This window comes from Cryptotermes secundus, unplaced genomic scaffold (assembly GCF_002891405.2).
Source record: "Cryptotermes secundus unplaced genomic scaffold, Csec_1.0 scaffold2106, whole genome shotgun sequence".
NCBI lineage: Eukaryota > Metazoa > Arthropoda > Insecta > Blattodea > Kalotermitidae > Cryptotermes > Cryptotermes secundus.
In genome coordinates, this window is record NW_019731248.1 from 76,559 (window position 1) to 99,410 (window position 22,852).

General features: G+C 44.3%; 1 protein-coding gene across 3 annotated transcripts in view; it reads left to right on the plus strand.

Moving 5' to 3' along the window:
- Window positions 1-22,852, plus strand: part of LOC111866661 (14-3-3 protein zeta) — an 84,981-nt gene that overhangs the window by 51,348 nt on the left and 10,781 nt on the right. For all 3 annotated transcript variants that reach the window (XM_023855837.2, XM_023855835.2, XM_023855836.2), the window contains exon 3: window positions 14,829-14,952. In XM_023855837.2, coding sequence (XP_023711605.1) covers window positions 14,829-14,952 — 124 coding nt within the window. The remainder of the gene's footprint in view (window positions 1-14,828; window positions 14,953-22,852) is intronic.

The following is a 22,852-nucleotide window of genomic DNA, read 5'->3' on the forward strand; positions in this document are numbered from 1 at the left end:
TCTGTTAAAAAGAGTGCAAAATTATGAAGTGCCGGATATGCAAATGATGTTAGATCATTTCCTCTCGTTACAGATTATCCTTTAGTACTCTGTCTTTGTTCTTCGTTTAGTGTGAAATATAAGTTATTTACGAAAGATCAAAGGAAGTTACAATTTAATATAGTTTGCGGTTTTTTATGCCAAAATTTCTAAACTGAATGGTGATTTTGTCTGCTCCAGATTTCTCTTGAATGTAATCTTGATTTAGCAGTGTAGGCCTCGGTACCATTTGCTGACCATCGTATCATTTGTTGCGGCACGTGCTTGTCGCCCATGCCGTTGAATACGTGCTGCTGCAATGCCAACTTTATGACGCACAACGCCAAATATTTCATCTGCATGGCGAATTGCAAGAAGTCTCATGAGATGATCGCTCTGACGTGTTTTAACGTAGAGGGACATGGGTACTTAACATTTAACTGGCTCTATTTTATACTTTGCCGGAGTCATTTTACTCATACTTTTTTTGGTTTAAACACTCTTCGGCTCATGCACAGATTGTTTATTTTCACTTTTTCTCCATTTCCACGCTCTTAGTTTCAAGATTTAGGCGAGTGTATTGAATCGACCGCCCTTTTCATTCTGAGTATTTTTACTCACTTTTTTTAAGATGTTGGTAGTCCTTATACTGAGTGTCCAGAGTGCAAGCTGATTGGACATAGATTTTACTGTCGGTAACTTCTAGCAAAGCGCTGCGCCACTTGCCGAGGAAAATGCCACCACGCGACCTGAATTGCTGGCATGTTTACTGCTTTCGTTAATCATTAATCAGATTTAGTAAGTAGTATTGTACACACCATCATATAGATGTTCAAAATTTCTGCCATCTTCCGTGAGACATGTCTGAATTCTTTTAAACAGATATCGGGAAACTTGTTGCAATTCACATTGCTGAATGTTGTAAATTGTTCCACGAATATTCTGTTTTAGGGCCTCCATGTCATGTGGATTTTGGCATACACAACACTTCTGAGTTTTTCTCACAAATAACAGGGGTTTAGATCTAGGAGGCCACAAACCCTTGCTAATAATTCTGTCCTCCTCTTTAGTTCGCCAAACACCGCGTAATGCTCGGATGGTTTCCTTGGCTATGTGTGGAGTCGCGCCGTCTTGCATAAAATAACCGAATCTTCTGCAGGTGTCAAATTAACGAAAAATGGATTGAGGGTTTCATTAATGTATCATTGAGTATCAAGAGCTCCTTCATAAAATATCGGTCCAGTGATACGTTTGCACTAGTCGCACACCACACGTCTATCTTTTGGTCGTAAAAGAGAAGCAGAATTAGGGCATGAGGATTTTCGCTATTCCAATACCAGTTTTGTGAGTTAACATATCCCGAGAGATTAAAATTAGCCCCATTTGTGAAAATCGTGAGCATAGGATCAACAAGTCCGTCATGCACATGATTGATAAACCACTTACAAAACCTCGCTCTTTTTTCATAATCCACAGGATTAATTTCAGGAACAGCAGTAATTTTATAAGGACGAATATGTAACAGTTTAGTTGCTGTGCACGCACTGCCTACAGAAACCCCAACTTTGGTGTGCTAATCGCGGCAAAGATTTTCGAGGAGAATTTTGTAATCGATGACTGATGTCAAGTTTTTCCTCAGTTAAAACACGAATTTGTTTTTAACGGCTTTCTGTCAATTAAAATACCGTGGGTTCTAACTTCCTTCGCTAATTTGGAAATTTTATATCCGGATGGACATAGTGTTTCGGGAAATATACGGCAACATTTTCACTTGCACTATTTGTATGAGTTTCTTTTTCATATAGCAATCATAAATGAAAACTCTTTGTGCAGTTCTTATACGGACATTTGTCGTAATTATTTTTTGCATCATTTCACACATCCGTTAGACGATTATGCGGTTTGACTGGGTTTATTTCTATTGTCAAACGCCAGATGTTTTAACGTGGCTTTACCCAGGCACAAATACCTGATGCGCCTTAAACCCACTCACAGTTGAAAGATCGTTAAGTGAGAGACCACTGCATGTTGCTAGGTTGCTGTAGCTCATATAGTATCGGTGAATTCTTTAATGGTGCGTGTCTACCGTCAGGTAACGTTAATAACCAGACGTAACATAATTGATTTAATGTGTAGCAGAACCTTGGTTATCGGACTTCGTAAATTGGCTGAGGTTGCAAGACAATCGATAACCACGAATGGCATTGCCTTCGCCTTGGCAATGTCGTTGACCCGACGGACCAGAGCAATGGGCTGTGGAGAAATTAAATGCGTTCCAAGTACAGGAGCCGCCCGGGTTACGTGCCTGAAAAACACCGAGGCTAGTAAGACCGGGCTTCATAGGGAATTATAAGTTGGGGATCCCAACTGTTGCAAAAACTAGGTAATAACATTGTACGCAAAGTATAAAAAAGTTGCAGGTATGCGGACTGGAAATTTGGAAGCTATGAAACTAGTTCCGATTGCCATTTCAGACCGTAACCCCAAAAATGTGAAGTCTCCAATTTTTTCGTGTGTTCGCAGATTCTTAATTGTAAAGTACTGCAGTAGGTAGGGTCGGGTGCAGATGGAGAACCTGAAATATTGCGTTTGGTTCGCTTGCAGATCCTCTGTTGTTACTTCGTATTTTCGGACTTCTTCCATCATCCGGTATTTTAGAGACTAGAAAACAGAACACGACGTTTCCGAAACTGAATCTCTTTCCGTCCTCAGGTTAGGTGGTACACCCGTCCCCACACGCTTCACTTCGACGCGGTGTATGCCTCGACTAAATTCAGCGGAATGAGTCTTACATCCCAGGGGTACACGGGTGTTGGCTCGCTTACGTCGTTTTTTGGATGCGGGCTCGATCGGTTAACCCCCTTGCACAGGTTCCACAGGAACACCCTCACTACCTGGCTTCTACTCCCTGACCTCCCTCACTTCCCGGCTTCCACTCACTAACTGACTAACTCCTTACCCCCGCTGCTGCTTCCAGAAACCACGTTCTTAGCCATCTCGAACTTTCCACTGGGAGGGCTTCATGACCAAATGCACGGACCCCTTCCGGTCTGCACATCTTCTAGAAGTTTCTCGAAGCTTCGATCCACAGGTCCTCCACCCCCACAGGCACGGACGAAAGAAGGTATACCTACTCCCCCTTGAATGCAATGGACTCACCAACCTCCCTTCTGTCCCTCGCAACAAAAGGCCAATTCAGAGGACCATGATCCCTCCGGGGCATCTCGTTTCTACAGCTAAACTTAACCGTTACTTACAAACAAATAAGACTTTCCGTGAAGGATGCGTACGGTTACAAACTCCCCCGTCAAATCAGGTAACTTCCGAAACACATGTGATGAAAGAAGTTTCTCTGATTTGATGACACTCTCACGTACGCCCTTCACGTACCAAATTACACTTAAGTTAAAATCAAACAATACAAGACTTCTTACACATATAATGGACCGTCCCCACGTTACAAATAAAATTTCACATGCTAAGATGATAATCCTTATAATCCTATCATTCTCCTAGGATTACTCCAGTTACATCAAGTGGGTAGCCTCGACACTCAGTGATTGACAGTCTTTGCTTCGGGAATCTCTCCGCTTACATCACAATAGCTCACTTACACTCCTATCGGTACCTGCCTTCTGATATTTCTAACCAACTATTATTTCCTCAGTAGGGCCAACGCCCACACCTACATTTAACTTTACACTCAATTTTCGGCGACGTCACTTTCAGCACATCTTCCTTACGCCTCTCAGGCCACTTATCTATCACCACTCACATTCTTGTTTCGATGATTTCACTTTTAGAACGTCTCTCTCCCTTCTTCCTTCCACTCTTTTATCTCTCTCCACTCACTCGCTCGACGATACTATTTTAATATTATCTTCCGTAATTTTCTTCTTCCGACGATACACTTTTAGGATATGGATAGAACTCGGTTCCCTTATCTGATGATAAACTTAGCTTCCCTATACTGAACTGATCTCAAATCACTGATGTTCTCAACAGATATTATTAGAGCTACCAGACTGCGATTATATGAGTAACCACAAGCACTACGGGGATTTCACCTTTCCCCTCCTCATCATACATTCATACCTCCAATCCTCATCCATTCTTCATGGGGACGCTCCACTCTTAACATTATAACAACAGATCATGTTTATTCCTTATATCTATCTTAACAGTTATTATCTTATTATGACTTCAGTTCATCACCCAACGCCATGTGAATTTGTCAGAGGTATGGAATGGGGTTTTTGAGGATAGGCGCATTATTCCGTCCCCTTGGTTCGAAATCCACTTGATCGTTTTCGAGGTCTGCGACGTCAGAAAGGAATGCCGCCGCCTCCTGAAGAGTTTGAGGTTTTGCTACTACCCAGGCCTTCTTTACCCCGAGGGGATAATGTTCTTTGAGGGCATTCAAGAATTCTAGGTTGGACATCGGAGGTTCTAGGTATTTAGCTTTCACAGCGTACTTCATAAGATGGTCACAGTAGTTCGCTGCGCCTCGCGGGTCGTATCTATCCTGATAGATCCGGAGTCGAACCCTTGCCTGACCTGAGAGGCTCCAGAATTTGTCCAGGAAAGCTCTGCGGAATCCCTCAAACGTTTTAATTTGATCCCAATTAGCATCAGCCCACGTCATGACTGAAATGCCTTTTAAAGATTGCCGCGCTACAGCTAACTGAAGCGGTGGAGGAATTTTCTTAATTTGTATGTATTCGCCTAAGGAATTCAAATGCGCCTGGGCGTTTTGGTCCGGTTTGTTTTCGAATATTGGTAATGTGAGATCTACGGGGTGACTAAGGATCCCTCTGACAAATTCTCCAGGGTTGCCACTCCACACTTTCTCCTGACTATTGACGTCATTGTGAGGATTAGAACCGTTACATGAAACTTCATTACTTATTGGTTCATTAACATGAGTAATCATAATGTCTGAGCTTGAGAGGGTCTTTTCAATCCTAGAATCCGATTGGCGGTTATTAATCCCCATACATTGAACTCCTTCACAATTATTCTTACTTTCTACTCGTTTCTGATTTTTCATTAGATCAACTTGGGTCCTCAATTCATCATATTGCTTACTGACAACATCATACTGCTTGCTAATCTGTCCGCTAGCCTGTTCAATTTCCGCCACTCGTTTCTCGCATTGATTTACCCTCTCACACCTGTTCTCAGACTGCTTAGCCAGCTGAGCGTGAGATGCTGTCACTTCCTGTCTCAAGATTTCAAAATTGTTAGTAGTTTCAATTTTATCATTCTGCACTTTCTCGGTCAGTTCTCGAAACTGTCCGTTGGTGCTCTCTGTTATTAGGCTAATTTCCCTATTCATTGCTTCCATCTTCCGATCTGTCCTCAGTTCTACGTCACTCGCGATCTGATTCATGGATGACAGCATCTCGCGCTTGTGTACCACAAATATGTTCTCCAAACTTTCATTAAATTCTTTTGCTCTCCTTTCACCCTCCTTCCTAAATTCCTCTCTAATCTTTTCACTCTCCTTCCTATTCTCTCTAATCTCCCGGAACATCTCCTTCATACATGACATTATTGCTTGCATATCTATTTGTTCGTCTTTACCCTTTTTGTCAGCACTCGTCAGTTGTTCTCCCCTACTCTCACTGATTCCACCTGTGTCCCCTTCTGTCGGTTGACCACACTGCATGTCCATTTCTCCTTCTGAATCTCCCCCACTCTCACCTACAATTACGCCTTCTAACTGCGTCGTCTCCTCATCCATCATTTCACCTTCTTCACTATTGTCTCCAATTACCCTTTTGTTTCTCAAATATCTGCGAGTAATCATACCTTCCCTGATTATTAACAATCCTAGTCTGTCTCTGTCACTTTCACTTTCCACCAACCTGACCTGAAGATCGCCGGGGTTGATTCTCCTTTAGATGAATCGGGTTGTCCTCACGATGCAAGTCTTTCGATCTGTTGCCTGGTTCGTCCTTTACACTGCAGCGTTGCTCGATGTCACTTTTCTTGTCCAGCCGCCGCTATCTTGAACTCCTGGGTTCGAAGTACCGATCCACTCCTGGGTTCGAAGCACCGATCCTTATCGAGCCGCACGTGGTTAAGAGTCCTTTGTTTATATGCGGCCGCTACAATTCGGGCCCCAAACGCTGGTCGCCATCACTACACCCGTCCCCACACGCTTCACTTCGACGCGGTGTATGCCTCGACTAAATTCAGCGGAATGAGTCTTACATCCCAGGGGTACACGGGTGTTGGCTCGCTTACGTCGTTTTTTGGATGCGGGCTCGATCGGTTAACCCCCTTGCACAGGTTCCACAGGAACACCCTCACTACCTGGCTTCTACTCCCTGACCTCCCTCACTTCCCGGCTTCCACTCACTAACTGACTAACTCCTTACCCCCGCTGCTGCTTCCAGAAACCACGTTCTTAGCCATCTCGAACTTTCCACTGGGAGGGCTTCATGACCAAATGCACGGACCCCTTCCGGTCTGCACATCTTCTAGAAGTTTCTCGAAGCTTCGATCCACAGGTCCTCCACCCCCACAGGCACGGACGAAAGAAGGTATACCTACTCCCCCTTGAATGCAATGGACTCACCAACCTCCCTTCAGTCCCTCGCAACAAAAGGCCAGTTCAGAGGACCATGATCCCTCCGGGGCATCTCACTTCTACAGCTAAACTTAACTGTTACTTACAAACAAATTAGACTTTCCGTGAAGGGTGCGTACGGTTACAGTGGGAAGACACCTCAGTGGGTCCCTTAGAAGGAGCTAACCATAATCACTGGACCACCCCTGTCGAATCGAGTTTTATGTTACGAGCGAAAGTCAGTCGGCTAGTCTATCTTGGAATAAAGCACCCATCTGGGGCTTGCGACCAGATTTGTATTGCTATGAGACAGTTGCTGTTTTGTTGGTGTGGGACGCTCTCTCTGACGAGAGGACGGGTCTGTCATTTACAATTGCCGATGTGGCCAGCGCGGTCTTTCTCGGGTCCGAATCCCATGGGATTCGCGACTTCCCTTTTCGTCGCCTCCTGTGACTCAACAGGACTGCGGTGGCGGTATTTGACCCGCCTTCCCCCCCGGGAAATAACCCATGATTGAGCACGCACATGCGTGGAACTAGGATAGAAAAGGGGGTATAAATTTATACTACAAACATAGCCAACAAAACGAAGTGTATGAGCTCACACTGCCAGTATTTGACCGTTACAATATCTCTTCCAAGTTCTATTTGCTGCATATCCGTGGCATTCCTAGCATTTTCACTTAGTGGAAAGGGGTAGAGGGCTCCAGATGCATTCATGTGCGTTGTATAAGCGGAGAATTTGTATAGCATTCCGTCTCACGCGTTACTGTCCCTCTTGTTTACTTGATGGTTGCTAGGGGGTCACAAGATACTATTCCCCGCTACATACTGTCTAATTCATAGACGATTCTGGTATAAGTATTTACTGTACCACGGCAATAAATAATAGATGTTCCTTTTTTGGAACCCTGAATTTTTCGATAATTCGGTGTTTCTTGCAGTGCAGCAACTTTCTCGAGAGGTTAAAGTGTCCAGCTGCATTGTTTAGAAATTCTGTTAAGGTGTATGTAGAAGATCAAGATTTTTTCCAAAAAAATATTACGCAAAAAGATTCTTTCCCCTTGAAGACACATGGGGAGTAGAGCTGAGCATTCACATCCAACTAGTGGCGATGTCAGGGATACTCCCCCATGCATCTTCATGACGTAATACTTATTTAAACACAGGAACAAGTTTATTCTACGCCTTTTTTAAATCCAGAAAAAAAAGTGCACTTCGGCCAGATAATTTATAATTCTTGATTGCGGTAACATTTAGGCGTTTGAGATTAAATTTTGTTGTTAGTGAATGTAAAGACCGCCTCTGGTCTAGTGTCTCGCGGCACACAATGAAGTATCCATGACTAAACACGGCATACCGAAATGTTCTTCCCCTCAAAAACGCATGGTATCAGACAATTAATATAAATACGTAACGTGATCAACTTATTAGTATAATATTATTATATTGTTATTTTATTATCATTAAACAGAAATCGACTCGTGCGTTTATTAACTAATGAACTTTAATTCAGTGTAGAGTGTAGAAAATACACTTCTATTAGTATTAAAGTAAATACAGTAATTCTACTCATGCCTTCGATGTGATACCTGCGCCTGCTTAGCTGCACACGGGCGACTGATCCGTGGTGGAATCGTTGACAGCGCATGTCTCATTTCTTCATCGATGTATTTGAGCCGCTCCCACTGTGATGACTTAATCTCAGTTAACGTCAAGAAGCCCAATTCACACAAATATGTAGTTGAAAATGGCAATAACACATTAACTGCAATCTCGGAGATAGCCGGGTATTCACTCCTTATTGCCAACCAAAACGTATCCAAAGGCACTTCGAGAAGTTTTAGTTTCAATATTCTGTCTGCTTTTAAATCTGCGAGTTCCTCTTGTATATTAATCGGAAGATGTTCTAATTCGCAACGAATGGATCACGAACCCAGTCGAAATCTTGTACTGTCTCCAAAATACTTATTGAATTTCTGCTGCAGCATTTCTAAATGTTATTTAATTGTCTCCATCACCACTTTATTGCCGTCAGCAAGTGACCATACAGTCGGGAACATCTCAGACGACCCATCTGTAATTCTCTGTATCCACAAATTCGGCTTATTTACAAATCCTTGTATCTTATCCATATTAGATAGAATACTTTCGTTCCTTCCTTGCATCCATCTCTTCAGCTCATTTAAGTGTACGAAAATATCGGAAAGATATGCCAACTTACATACCCATTCATCATCTGCAAATAAATCCGCGTACTCATGCCCCTCAACAGTCAAAAATGCACGTACCTCCTCATTAAGTTCAAATATTCGCGTTAACACTTTTCCTCGTGATAACCACCGTACTTTTGTATGTAGTAGGAGTGTAGTGTGTTCTGATTCCATTTCCTGACACAACGGAAAAAAGCCGCGAATTTAGGGGCCGCGATTTGACAAGGTTCACGACTTTTACTACTTCGTCCAGCACAACTTTCAGAGAAGATGGCAAAGACTTAGCAACAATGGCTTCGCGGTGAATGAGACAATGATCACATCGTATGTTAGCATTTCATTTGCGTACTTTAGCTACAAATCCTTTAACACGGCCTGTCATAGAAGCAGCCCCGCGTGTACAAACACTAACGCAATTCTTCCATTTTAATTCATTATGTCACATATTCATTGCCGGTCACGGTACCCGAGCAGTCTAAGGCATGTACTGTCTTCGCTCGCCTGGAAACCGGGATCGTGGGTTCGAATCCCACTCAGGGCATGGATGTTTAGTTTGTTTGTGCGTTTTTCTGTGTCTGTACAGATAGAGGCTTTGCGACGAGCTGATCACCCGCCCAAGGAGTCCTACCGAATGTCTTAAGATCTAGAAAAACCCGAAGTGAACGGAGAAGTTCATGGAGGTAGGCCTAGGCCCATTGGGGCTGTAGTGCCAAGGGGGGGAAAAATATATTCATTAGTGACACAAAATACTACCGGTGGCTCGCTCGGGAAGTTCTTTGCAAAAAAATTGTTGCAATTATATCTCCATCGATGTATCGAATGTAAGCAAGAAGTTGTGCGTGGCTGCTAATATCTGTGGACTCGTCGATCTGAAGCGAGAACTTCTGACTGCTTTTGATTTTCCCCTTCATAATGGCTTCAGTGTTACTGGACATTCCAATAACTCGGCGACTGATTGTGTCAGCAGAGAGAGGAATTGTTGAAGTTTCACTAGCAGCTTCTGAACCCAGGACTATTTTCACCATCTCTTTACAAGCAGGCATTAACGTTTGAGCTATTTTGTGTGGTGTTTTTGGCCTTTACGATAATTTCGGCTACCTTATAACTTGCTTCCTGTACTTTTTCTGACACGCATACTGTCGCGGTCATGAACGTTCTTTGTTTTTTTTTATTCCAACAAGCGACGAAAATAATTGAGACCTTTGCTTGATAGAGAAGAATGTTTTGTTGACAAATGTTTCAATTTACTGGGAACCATAGCAGCATTATTGAGTTTTTCACCACAAACGATACACTCGGAGATTGGGCACGTTTTATCACCACACCGAAAATACCCATAAGATGAGTAATTATCACTATACTGCCGGTGTACTAATTTTTTTTTCGGGCTCAATGCTTTCACTACTTGCACTCGTGGACGAAACACTCCGTATAAGGAATTTATCCATCTTGAAAAAATAAAGTAGTCTAATAGTAATAGAAAACAGCAAGACTAACTAGCAACCACAATTTTCGAACACTTCAGAGCACGGCTGTGATAGAACTGAAACAATTGTAAGACTCGGGACCTCTACTCTTCAAACAGAAGTGACACATATACCGACTTATTTTTAATTTTAAATGAAGTCCAACAATCGGTGGGTGCATCGTTACAGATAGAAAGTCATAAGTTGAAGAAGCTCTAACTTCTGACAAACGGGCAGATACCAGAACGTTATAAAAGACAGGGAAACCCTTGCTAATCCCTGTCGACCGTGAGGACAGGTTGTACCGGTTCTCACGGTCTCTTAGCTTGCGGATTTCTTTTTTTTCCTTTTACCCTGAAGATGGAGGCGATACGTTCCTCCGAAACGTCGGTTACCACCACATCTGCACGGTGCCACATCCCAGAAGAATGCTTTCTTCATAGTCACCGCCGTGAAAACCTCAAATCTTAAATGAGCTATATTATCTCCTGTGATTGTGTTACCCAAATTTATAGCCTTAAATAATAAAATTATACTTAATTTTTCACATTTCCATACTTTTATATTTAATATTTATATATTTAATTGGTATGTAGTTTTAATTCCGATAAGGTTGGCCACGTAGCTTCGTGCGTTTCCGCCCCTGGTTCGAATCCCGCACGGTTTATGGCAGTTTGCGAGTTTCTGTTATTTGAAAATCGAGACTTGAACCCCCATACGCGGAGTCATACAGCGTCTTGCTATGAATCCACGTTACGTGTCCTCATGCCATCAAAGGTTGATTTCGATGGAACTAGGAATGTCTTGTATATGTGAATTTTTGCGGTATTTCCTTAAGTGTTGTGACAGTTTTTTGTGCTGTTACATTGGACATTGCCCATTGCCTGCAGTGTATTTAGTATACACGACGTTTCTGGAGTCTACTATCATACTGGCGGATTTCTGTTGTGTGCTTACGTAGTAATAATGAACACGTTACACGGATTTTGTCAGTGACATACTGTCAGGACCTAAACCGTTAGGCAGATTTTTTTTTATTTCGTATGAGAGGCTTTCAGTAAAGTTGAGTAATTCCACTGATACTGATGCCTTTAATTTTGGGGGTTATAATTGGCCGTCGAATCGAGTGCACGTACAGTGCACAGAACAGTTGGCGTTCACTAAGACCCAGCGTTCACAATGCTGCATTTGGCATCATCGTATGTGCTGTGTGTTCACGCATCTTCCCAGAACCTTACTTCTAAGCCATAGTACATGTGATTGGTGCGCCTGGGCTGCCAATTGTAGTTCAGTGGGCTTCTTCATCTGTACCATTGCATCCTTAAAATTCCATTTGGGAGGCCCAGACGTTTTCGTGGGCAACCCCGATTTGGATCCATATTGATAGTTAATAAAGCCTAATTTACTAATGGCCACACTTGAACATAACGTGTCACAGGTTTTGTTGGAATTCACAGTGGGAGACTTCTATTAATTTATATTTCTTTGCTCCCGTTTTTAAACACGTTTAATGAGCTTCGGAGACCGTCATCTGTAATTTTGTGTACATGATTTCCAACTGTGTTTATTTTTGATATTAGTGACAACGGCTGGGATTGCACCGGAGACCTTACGAATAGTTTAGTACGCGATGCGATGATCGCTGGGTTGGCCCAAATGGTTAACCTGCTGTTCAAATCGTCGCAGCCCCTTCATCACAACTGTAATTAGCTCGCTACATGGCGAGGTGGGTCTGAAGTCCCATGTGACTTAGAATCAAGAATGACTGTTAGCAGTCAGTCACTACATGGCGTGGAATGGTAGGAGGATTAATGAGTAGTGAATTGCAAAGGGCTCTGAAAGAAGCGACAGTGGCCTATTTTGAGGTCTTACCGTCGAGAGTATAGCCTGAGGTCTCACTAATACTAAGCAGGAATGCCACTCGCTAGACCACGACATTTCGCCACACCATCACAGGGTGTAATAAAAGAGGCTGTCGCTAAGGTCGCGCCATAGCTCAGGTGGTTAGTCGCTGGCTTCGCACCTCGGCAGCCCGGGTCTGGTCATGTGGTGGGCAAAATGGCGCGGGGGCAGGTATTCTCCGAGTACTTCGGTTTGCCTTGCCAATCTTCATTGCACCATTTGCTCCACATTCACCATCATCAATTACCTGGGTCCGATACAACTGGCCAATAGTGGCCGCAGTCTCACCCCACTAAAAATGACAATAGAAAGCAGGCCGTCGCTACTAGCAGCCGGTCCCTTGAAGACGGGAGGGGAGCCAGCTATCGGAACATTGTGGACATAGAAAATGGGCGTGTCTAAGATAATGTAATAGCATAAAGAATGTGACTGTGTGTGTGGGGGGGGGGGGCGTTCGCAGGAATTCATAGCGTACTTCTAACCGCGGGTTGCGCGAGTTAGTGCCAGGATAGTACCATCATACAGACTTTGTGATGGAGAGGAGTCCTCTTGCAGTCTCTGTTTTCCCCAGCTGGTGCTGCGTATCCGTTAGTCCCTTGAATTGTGCGATAGTCTGGATCAGCCAGATCCATTTCACACACACTGCGTAGTGCCAGTTCGGGCTCAGTTCGGATTCCTTTGCTTGACTGTGATAACATGTTAATTGCACTATGGTGTAGCGGTAACACTCTGGTCTTGTTTAGTGTCACGTGCATGAGTGACTATAGACGAGTTTTGGATTGATGATCGCATTTATCGAACACTAATTACAGAACATATAAAGTCTTCAGTAGCCGTTGCTTGGTAGCGGATTCCAACGTCGGACGTCTTCCCCTCTGGATTCCCGAACGGTACCCGGCCTCAGCTACCAGCTTCTTCAGCAACCCAACTGACTCTGGACTTTTCCTACTTATGACATCTCGCACGGACCGCGTAGAAACTCCCGCTTCCCTTTATTATATTGTTACCGTTCATACTTAAGTAACGGTCGAGGTATATTTGCTTTTTTTTCGCGGTCGTTTCTTAGCAGCTTACCACAGAGCCCTTCCTTGATTATCTCCAGTTTGTCCACCCAGATGCTGGAACAGTGCCTTAGAATATGCAACCATTACTTCCTCCCAAACCCTTTTCAGTTCACGATTCATAAACGTGCCCATTCGTCGCTATATAACCTCTGTACCTGAAATCGTGCCGCTACATGTGAGAACGATAATTAACGTGATACTATAGCGTCTACATTTACGCGCTGGGCGACCGAAGATTGGAGGTCAGTTCCCAGCAGGATCAAGAATCTCTTCTTCACAATATGCGGTGCATTAGGCTAGGAAGACCATCTAGTGCCGAGGTTAGGAGTGGGTGCAGCTATTCCTCGTCTATATCTTCGTGTTATGATGCTTCATTGTGCATAAGGACAACTGTGCACTTCACTCGCTGTCACAGTTTGGCTGCGCAGTAGTGCCGTCACGGTAACAAATTGTCTTTATAGGCAGGACTGGTCATTCAAATTGCTTCCGTTACTTCTTCAAACGTTTGTTGTCGCCATAACACCTCTTTGGCTTTCTTCTACGTGTATTGAACACGTACGTAAGAGTGTTAAACGGAAGTTGAAGCGCATTAATGCTTCTTTTTAAGCTGCTGCTTTCATATGAAATACACGATTATTAGCATACGAATTTCGTGTCTTAAAAAGTTATGTCATGTCTTTTCGTTCACTCGCGTAGATTTGTTGAGACTTTTTCAGTTTCATCATTCATTTGAAATCGTGCGTTAACCGAAAGTTGCAATTACGTGGACCTGGCTTTAGGTCGCGGTCCGAAGACCGCTTTCCGTGACATTATTGTGATTTGCCTCAGTCCCTTAACACAGGTTTCAAAATTGAAATTAGGCCACGGTCGCTTCCTTCCGCGTCCTTATCAAGTCAGCTTCAGTGGTCGCCTCACATTCTCTGCTATTATGAACGTGAAATAAAGACTGGATTCACAAAGCACCTGCCTGCAGTTGCTCGTAAGTGCATAACCTGTTGCTTGCTCATGTTTAGCGGCTATCCTTATATCTTCTAGTTGTATGGAGTTAACTGCATTATCGGTCAGATTATTCAGTGTACTCTCTTGCATGTTGGAGGCTGGCGAAATCGAGAAAGGGTGACCAGAGCAGAAATTTGTTGAAGACATTTTCTGCCGGACTACACATCGTTATATCCCAGAATCCAGAACTGTAAAATTTCATACGTCACCATCAGACCGAAAACATTTAAATTTTGTCCTTCCTCCTTCCCCCCTTAGATTTCCTCCTACTGCTACTAAACCAAAATCTTTGCATAGATTTTGTAGATACCGTACCATGCATGGTACCAGGACCTTAAATCAAGGGTCACTGCTGTTGCTTCCACCTCGCAGGTTTGCTCTCCCGCCATCTTGTTATTACTGAGTGCGAGAAGTGATACCGTAAGACACAAATGGCAGGCCAGGCCTACAAAATAAACAGCTTATTCAGAAATAGGTACGGGAGGGAGGGTACGTATCTCATGAGCATGCAGTCCCCCCCCCCAAGTATGTAGTAAAGTAGGCTAATAGGTGCACACGTCATCATTACATAGAGATTTCCTTGTTTTCAGGGTCTCCTAGACAAATACCTGATCCCCAAAGCGAGTAATGCCGAAAGCAAAGTATTCTATTTGAAGATGAAGGGAGATTACTACAGGTATCTTGCAGAAGTCGCAACGGGGGAGACCAGAAATAGTAAGTATCTGTTCTGTTTGTCGCAAGTACGGGTGACACGCATGCCAGATTCTGCATTTAAGGATCTATTATTATAATAATTTTTAGTTGATGAGTGTGATACGTGGAAGTTGTAACGGGCTAGATAGCCGTACTGTGAAGAAGAGAGGATGGTTGTCACGAACGGAAGTGCCTGTGACTTTCTGAACACGTGTAGCCTGGAGCACGGTCACCGACGACGTTCTTCTGTTGTGTTCATAACTTCTACGAGACTACACGGCACCACGTCTCAGATGTTAATACTACTCAAGGAGATAGTTTATTGTAAAAAAAAAGGTCAACTGCAGACCGTATTTTTAACCTGACACATGGGTTGCTCTTGAGGAGTGAAGGGGCGAGGTAGTTATGTAGTTTCATTGTGGGAGGGGGCAATGTACTGTAACTAAGGCTCGTGTCTAACGTCTTTATCATAGTGTGGTCTTTGACAGACCCACTGCGTGTTCTGTTGAGAACGGTCAGATCTAAAGACAGGAAATTATCTTAGGTTCTAGTTTGAATGACTTCAGGTCGTGAGGTCATTCGGTACTAACAGTGAGCAGCCCACATGCATGATTCTGCTGTCCGTTTCCGTAACAAATTTAGAAAGTGCATCTGGAAAATTAAAACGCATGCTCATGAACAACTTGGGTACGTTCCACGGCGGCCTGTTTTACCAGTGTGTCAAGATCTGCCTCGAGAAGCGGTTGTATGTATATATTGTCAGTTCTGCCAGTTGTTTGCACTGATTGAGTATTCTTTAGAGAGATAACACAGAAACTGGGTTTTTTATAGTTACGTTGGGTGCGATGTAGAGGTGTTATGAATTAAGTTAAAGCAAACCTTAAATGTGTCAAAATGCGCTTTCTTATACCCATTTGTGGGCGTAGTGAATGTGAATAAATAGTATGTATGTTACGGACCAGGGAAATGGAATCGCCATAAAAATCCAGATCTTGTTTACATATTTTGTTTCTTCGTATTATAATACTTACGTAAAGAAATTCATTTCTGAGAAATTTCCTCGCCCGTTCTAGGTCAGAGTCACGGCAACAGCGACGCGCCTCGCCACTAGGCGTGTTTTAACGCGTTGTAGAGTATTCTGGTTGCAGCATGGCAGTGGTTTGTATGTCCTGCTCTCGCTCCTGGCTGAGTGAATCAGTGAGTGGGTGGGTGCTGGAGAAGACCGGTGGGGATCGTCGCTGTCTCTCTAGTGTCTGGAGCAGTTTTTCCGAGGGGGGGGGTGCTTCGGTTGGGTTGTATAAGTACTCATTTTCTTCTGTATTTAATTTTAGGGCGAAGATATTTGCAGTGGGCCGCAAGGGGGGGGAGAGACAAATTTAAAACATTATATTGTAAGAAAAATTAATATGAAAATGTAGGAGACCATTACATGCGTGTACCGCTTTCAAGTTCTGCGAGCTAACACGCCTATGTAAGTAATAGTAGAAGTGCATCTGTCTATAAGATGTGAACAACCGTGGCTGAGGCGGTCAGGGATTCGATTCCTTGGTTCCGGGTCTCGCGGGACGCGTGATCATGTTTTTTATGTCTCTCGACTTTGGAAGTCGTGCACCTCGCCTGTAAGTCTAAAACACGGTGCTTTTGTATTTAAGGTATGTAATTAAGCCCTTTGTAGCATTATCGAGAGGTGCCGAACATGTAGGTACCGTCTCCATATGCAGTGGCCAGTCGGCCCCACAAAGAAATGTTAATACCGTTAAGTTGTAAGGAAACTAGATAAAAGGGCCCTTTAAGTACAGTTACCTGTTGTCAAGTGGCGGGGGAAATTGGATAGACCAATTTCGGCATCTGTTACTGTACTCAGTAGAGATGTTGAAACCGCAAACTTTTCCGTGGCAGAACCTATCGATCGCTTGGCTACCAACGAGACGTGATATTAGGTCAGCCTTTGAGAGAGGCGCTCGCCGTCGCATATAGTTCGGCGTGGTCGTGATAAGCGCTGTCAACGGAGATGAGATTTTCTAGTCAGTTTATTTCCGTACTGCTGCCAGGCGACAACGCTGTGTGACTCATAGGGCGTGTATTGGTTGCGGTAAACTCAGGTGGCGGACCGTGTGTTTCGTGGAGTGAGACGAGACAGTCCCTTTGGTACGTCGGCAGTTGTACTGGCCCCGGATGATGGGTGGTGAGTATGGATCAGTCGCTGGATTGAGAACTGGCAAGGGAAACATGCCACTGTGTCCACCTTATATTCCACCTGACCTGGGATCGAACTTGGGCCGCCGCGGTGGGAAGCCGGCGACTAAGCGGCGCGGCCACTAGGCCTGTGTTAATGGGAGTAGCTGTCCGAACTGGCTACCAACCCATTGGTGGCACGTGTACTTTTTAAGGGGTTATCATAACGGCTTCAGATGGTGGTTTTAGAAAACGCAGGGGTCGGTGGAGGAACTCTGGAGTTAGTTAACATACGGTGTATCGTCATTGCCATGGCACAGTGTTTTGAGAGAGCAGGGGGAAACTACAACATTGTCGTGCCGCCTTAGGCAGGAATAGCAGGGAGACCGCGAGCACTTCCTGGGATTTCCGAGGGACAGTAATATTTATTGCCACTGAGGACATGGGAAAGTGCAGCCACGAAAACTAGATCGCATACAACATCAAGTCTGATATAGTCGTCCCGATGCATGCTGTTGTCTGACATGTAACGCCGTGTAGTCCGGTTAGAAGTCAGCCGACGTTTCGAGGGAACTTGCTTCTTCCATCTTCAGGACATCGAAGAGTAAGCCAAATAAGAAACCAGGAAACTGCCAACAAACAGGGAGCTTATTTGTTCAGTTGCTGGAATTTTCCACAGATTGCACCCCCCACCCCCCCCCACCCAGGTACTAGGAGCTAGAACTCGGCTTCAGCTAACCGGATACGTTGCAAGACACGCCCCAGATACACACGTCATACGTAATGCGACGTCTCACGCTTTGATAACGACATAGCCGAAGAAGGCCATGCGTGGTGAAGTAATGAGCATTACAGGCAGTCCCCCCTTCATACGAATAGCTACGTTTCAGTGGCGAGTTTGCAAAGCGAAATTTCGTGAAGCGAATCGAAATTCCCCGTGGACACAAATGCTATAATTAGGAGTTAACGTTCCCGAACGACCATAAAATGGTAAAAGTAAAGTTGTCCTTGTTCTTAACTAATTGAGCACTACGCAATGAAGGCGTATTGGGGAGTGGATATAGAGATACAAATTTCCTTGACCTCGGCACTAGTTGGATGTGAGTAGTCATCTTCACTCCCCGGTCACTTTACCCCAAGGGAAAGAGCCTCCGGCACCCATTGGATAGGTGGCTGGGTGGGCCCCAGAGCCAGTATGGACGAACGACCAGAAAATGACAAAATAGAAATATGCCGTCAGTTTTGTTATCTGAAACGAAATATGCAAGCATGGAAGCATTATGCTGTAACCATTGGATATCCTATTATGCCACAAAATTCACTGAGCTTTAATATTTCAACCTTCATTTCCAGTGCCATACGCTCCCTAGACCAGTATTTGTGGTTTCTCCTATCAGCCATGATTAATGGAGCATAAACCACAAAATTGTTTTAAAAGAGCAAAATATTATGCAAGGGGGCATTCTACTGAACACGACGTAAAGTAAACTTCACAGGACGACGTTTCGTTCGTTTTATTCCGTTTTCGTTATCATGGTTTCATTTTTATTCGGTAGGGATTTCGGTCAGCGTTCCTGGCTACAGATCCAGAGGTCCGGATTCGATTCCCCACGCTACCAGATTTTATGAGAAGTAGTGGGTCTGGAATGGGGTCTACTGCGCCTCGTGAGGATAATTGAGGAGCTATTTCAAGGAAGTAGCGGCTCCGGTTTAGAAAACCGAAATTAACAGCCTTGGGGGTCCGTTGCGCAGACCGCGCGACACTCTCTATGCGCTAAAGTTGGCACTAACTTCGCCTACAAACGGCGTTTGCTCGGTCGGTATAGTCCGCTTGCGGACTAAAGCCACAGATTTGGCTAGTAGGGAGTTCGAATGAGCTAGTCGAAGATAAGGCAAGCCGGGTGTCGTAATGCGAATCTCGATAAAGCCAGAAGTTTCTAATATGTGCACTTCGTTTTCGCTGCGTCAATTCACCCCCCCCCCCCGGCTTTCGACCGAGAAAGAGTATGCGTTCAGTATAGTGGGGCGGGTGCATAGAAAACTCAGGACAAATAATGACCGTGAATAAACGGAAGACGTCTCTCTGGGTCTCGTTTCTCATCGTCTTACGTAACAAAATGCAATTAGTGTTTCTATTAATCTGTTGACCGTCAGAGAGGATTCCTTGTATGGTAGGATAGGTTCATCAGAAACCATCTGCATGCCCAGAGCAACACACGAGATGGCCACGTACGAGATTCGAACGTGCTGTTGCCCATATTAGAACTGCACAGATCCGTCTACTCTTGGTATCCGTTTAAAATCCTGACAGTGGTTTGGTTTATACTTTCGTATTCTCTTCCTTGGCGCGTTTCGTGCTTAACGACGTCTCACCTTGTAATAGAATGCAAAAAATTATCGATCAGTCAGATTGACCAGAATTTGAGAATATTTGGCCGGAACGGAGCAGTGGGATCCAGTCCGTGTAATGGATTTGCTGAAATTTCTTTGCGCCAGGATTTTTTTACTGCTCTCTTCCTGTATTCTGAATAGGCCATAAATCAAATGTAATTTCTTTGTTCTTTTTAGAATTGTGCACAGCTGTTTTTTGAGGACTTCCCTTCGATATACAGGATCGTTCTAAATTGGTTCGCACTACAGACGAATCAGCTTGCCTTGAGCCAGCGATGGTGCTGCGTTCTACATAGGGGCAGAGTGAACAAACAGGGATATTGAGAGCAGAATCCCCCAAATATTCTTGGAGCACCCTTTACATGTTCATGAATTGGTCCGAGCAGGGCCCTGTCGGTCACCTGAATTGACCATATCAGACTTTTTCCTCAGCCCCTCCACCTCGCTGTACGAGATCACTGCCTGCCGGCCGTGTTTACCGCAGCAGAGTTTTTCCTGTGAGGCTACATAAACGGTCAGATTCTTCAGCCCACCGCACCCTATTGGCAGTAACGAGAACGAATCTACTTTGTTATTTAACATATGTTCACTCGTAATCTGCGAGTGCTGGCCCTTTCCATTTATGTATTGGGGTTGCAGCCATGGGAAGTATGGGAAGGACTTAATTTGCTTGTCAAGAGTTAAGATAATATGAAGATAGCGAAAACATTGTTACTACAGCAAGACGAGGCAGGTTCTTCCTGGAAGTTTGTAGTCACGTAGTGTAATAGGAATTTTAACACTACCTTGATGAACTGGGCAGTCCCCAAGTTTAATTGGGGTTGGGGGTGCATGAGAGTCCTCGGAGAAATTTTTGGAAATTGAAGACATGAGAAAGTAAAAGCAAAAGCGGTGTGTTTGCGTTGGAACGTTCAGGCTGGTTTTGAAAGATCGGCGCACAAATACGATAGCTCCAGTTCTGGTCGAACTTTAGTTTTACATTTTACTCATACATTAAGCAAAACCCGTTATACCGGTGGAAGAATTGCATGGCTGAGTGAGTTAACGCCGTGGCGGCGAAAATGGAGCCATAAAAATATGGTTATTTTAACGTAATTTTGATTTCCAAACACTTTGTTGTGTGGCGTCGGCTTTCGATGCTAGGCCGCATCGAATTTTCAGAGATTTCCAACGCTTCAGCAAACCTGGCAGTTACCATTTTGGCAGTAATGGTCTTGGAGGCGTGGCTGGCAGCTGTTAAAGTAGCCCTGCCGTCCCTGGGACGAGAATGGAAAGAGGTGGAAGATGCTAGCCAGTAAGAGGGCAACTGTGGTTAGTGAAAAGATGTGGGGGAAAAACATTCAGTGACCGGGCGTTTAATTTAAGTCAAGAAGAGAAGTACGATTTGAGGCTCTCACAGCGGTGGTACTCAAGAGTGCTGTCTTCTGGGATATAACGTGTAGTCCGTTGAAAGTCAGCCGACATTTGTGAGGAGCATATCGCCTCCATCTTCAGGTTCGAGGAATAAGCCGAACATGAAATCGGGTGGCAAGGAGACGGCTTTCACGCCGGTTTCTTGCTCGGCCTATTCTTCGAACCTGAAGATGGAGGTGACATGTTCCGCCACGACGTCGGTCGGCTATGAACGGACTACACGGCGTCCCTAGAAGATAATGCTCTTTAAAGTTAAAATAAAATGCCGCGAGGCATTTCTACGCCGAGAAACGCTGCCCTCTTCATGTGGTATGTTGGTTCGGCGGCACGAGCACATGGCGTGCAGTATGTTAAAGAGTGCTGGAAGCATTACACGAGCGGTAGTGTTCTAGCCAGTGCTTTGAGATGGTGAGGCACGTCTGTTTCGTGTTGACTGGGGAAGCATCAGCACTCACTAAAGAGGAAAGTGGAGAGGCAGTTATTCCCCGTTTGGTTTGGTCGGGTCATAAAACATTTCACTCTCTAGAGCAGTAACTCGCAGAACGTCGAAGGCAGAGTGCTGACGTCACATATTTGTAGCTGCGTATAGTGTGATGATTGTAGTGCAGAAAACGAGTTGCCTGTGTGAGGTTGGCCGAAGCCGGTGGTGGGTTTGCAACTCTGTCCCGTTAGCATTAAATGTAGGTGTAGAATAGTCCCAGTCAGCCGGTGAAACACGCAGAGGGAAGTGGCGCCATGTATTTTCGGAATAAGCCGTAGCCTACGACTTCAGAGCAGAAGAGTGACCCAGAATATGGAGGTAGCGGTTCTCAGCCAAGCTACAGGGCATCATATCACAAAAGACAGTTAACATTCGTAGCCACCGAAATAACCACAAATCCTACACATGCAAAAGGGAACTAACTGTTCATCCCAGCATTTCTTCTGTTCAGGGGAAGCAATTACATGGGCTTCAAGAACGTGGTTCTCGGGAGTGATATGCGGTTGGCGAAAAATGCGTAATGGAAAAACTTTATATTATAATCTGTATTCTTCGCTATAATATGTTTAAATGAAAACTTAAGTAAAATTTGTATGGGTAAACATTTGTCTATGTTTCATCTCCAAAATTACCTTAAGCAAGAAACAAGGAGATGCGTCCCGACCGCCAACTCCCCAGGAAAAGCTCCAGGTACCCATTGGATAAGAGGCTGGTTGGACTCCAGAGCCGGTCTGGACGACGTGGAGAAAAGACATATTGCCCCTACGAGAACTCGAACTCCGAGCCCTCGGTCGTCCAGCCCGTAGCCGGTCGCTGTACCAACTATGGTATCCAGGCTCGAAATTACAGAAACTGTAATTGACGCTAATAAGGTGCTTGGTCTAAAAGTAAACACAGAGGAAACCCAAGTATATGTTGCAGTCTCATCACCAAAATGTAAGGCAACATCATAATATGAAGATAGCTGACAGATGTTTTGAAAATTGTGACACAGGTCAGATATTTGGGGACGACGGTAACAAATCAAAATTCTGGTCAGGAGGAAATTAAGAGATTGAATTCGAGTAACGCTTGCTACCATCCAGTGCAGAACCTTTTTTATTCTCGTCTGCTGTCTAAAAACGTAAAAATTAGAATTATGAAAGTAATTTTACCTGCGGTTTTGTATGCATTTGAAACTTGGTCTCTCACTACAAGGGAGGAACATAGACTGAAGGTGTTTGAGAATAGGTTGCTGAGGAGAATACTTGGACTGAAGAGGGATGAGGTTCTGTCCTGAAATTTGCTTGGAAGGACTGAAGAAAAGCATGAAAATGTTAAATCGGGATAGTGAAGCGCCTCACAGATACAGCTTAAAAACATGACAGCTTGAGCTGGGTTGGTTGGTGGGAGGGCTTGCAGGTAGGTATAGAGAGATTGGATGTTGACATTGGTCAGGATAGTTGAGAATTTAGAAATAAA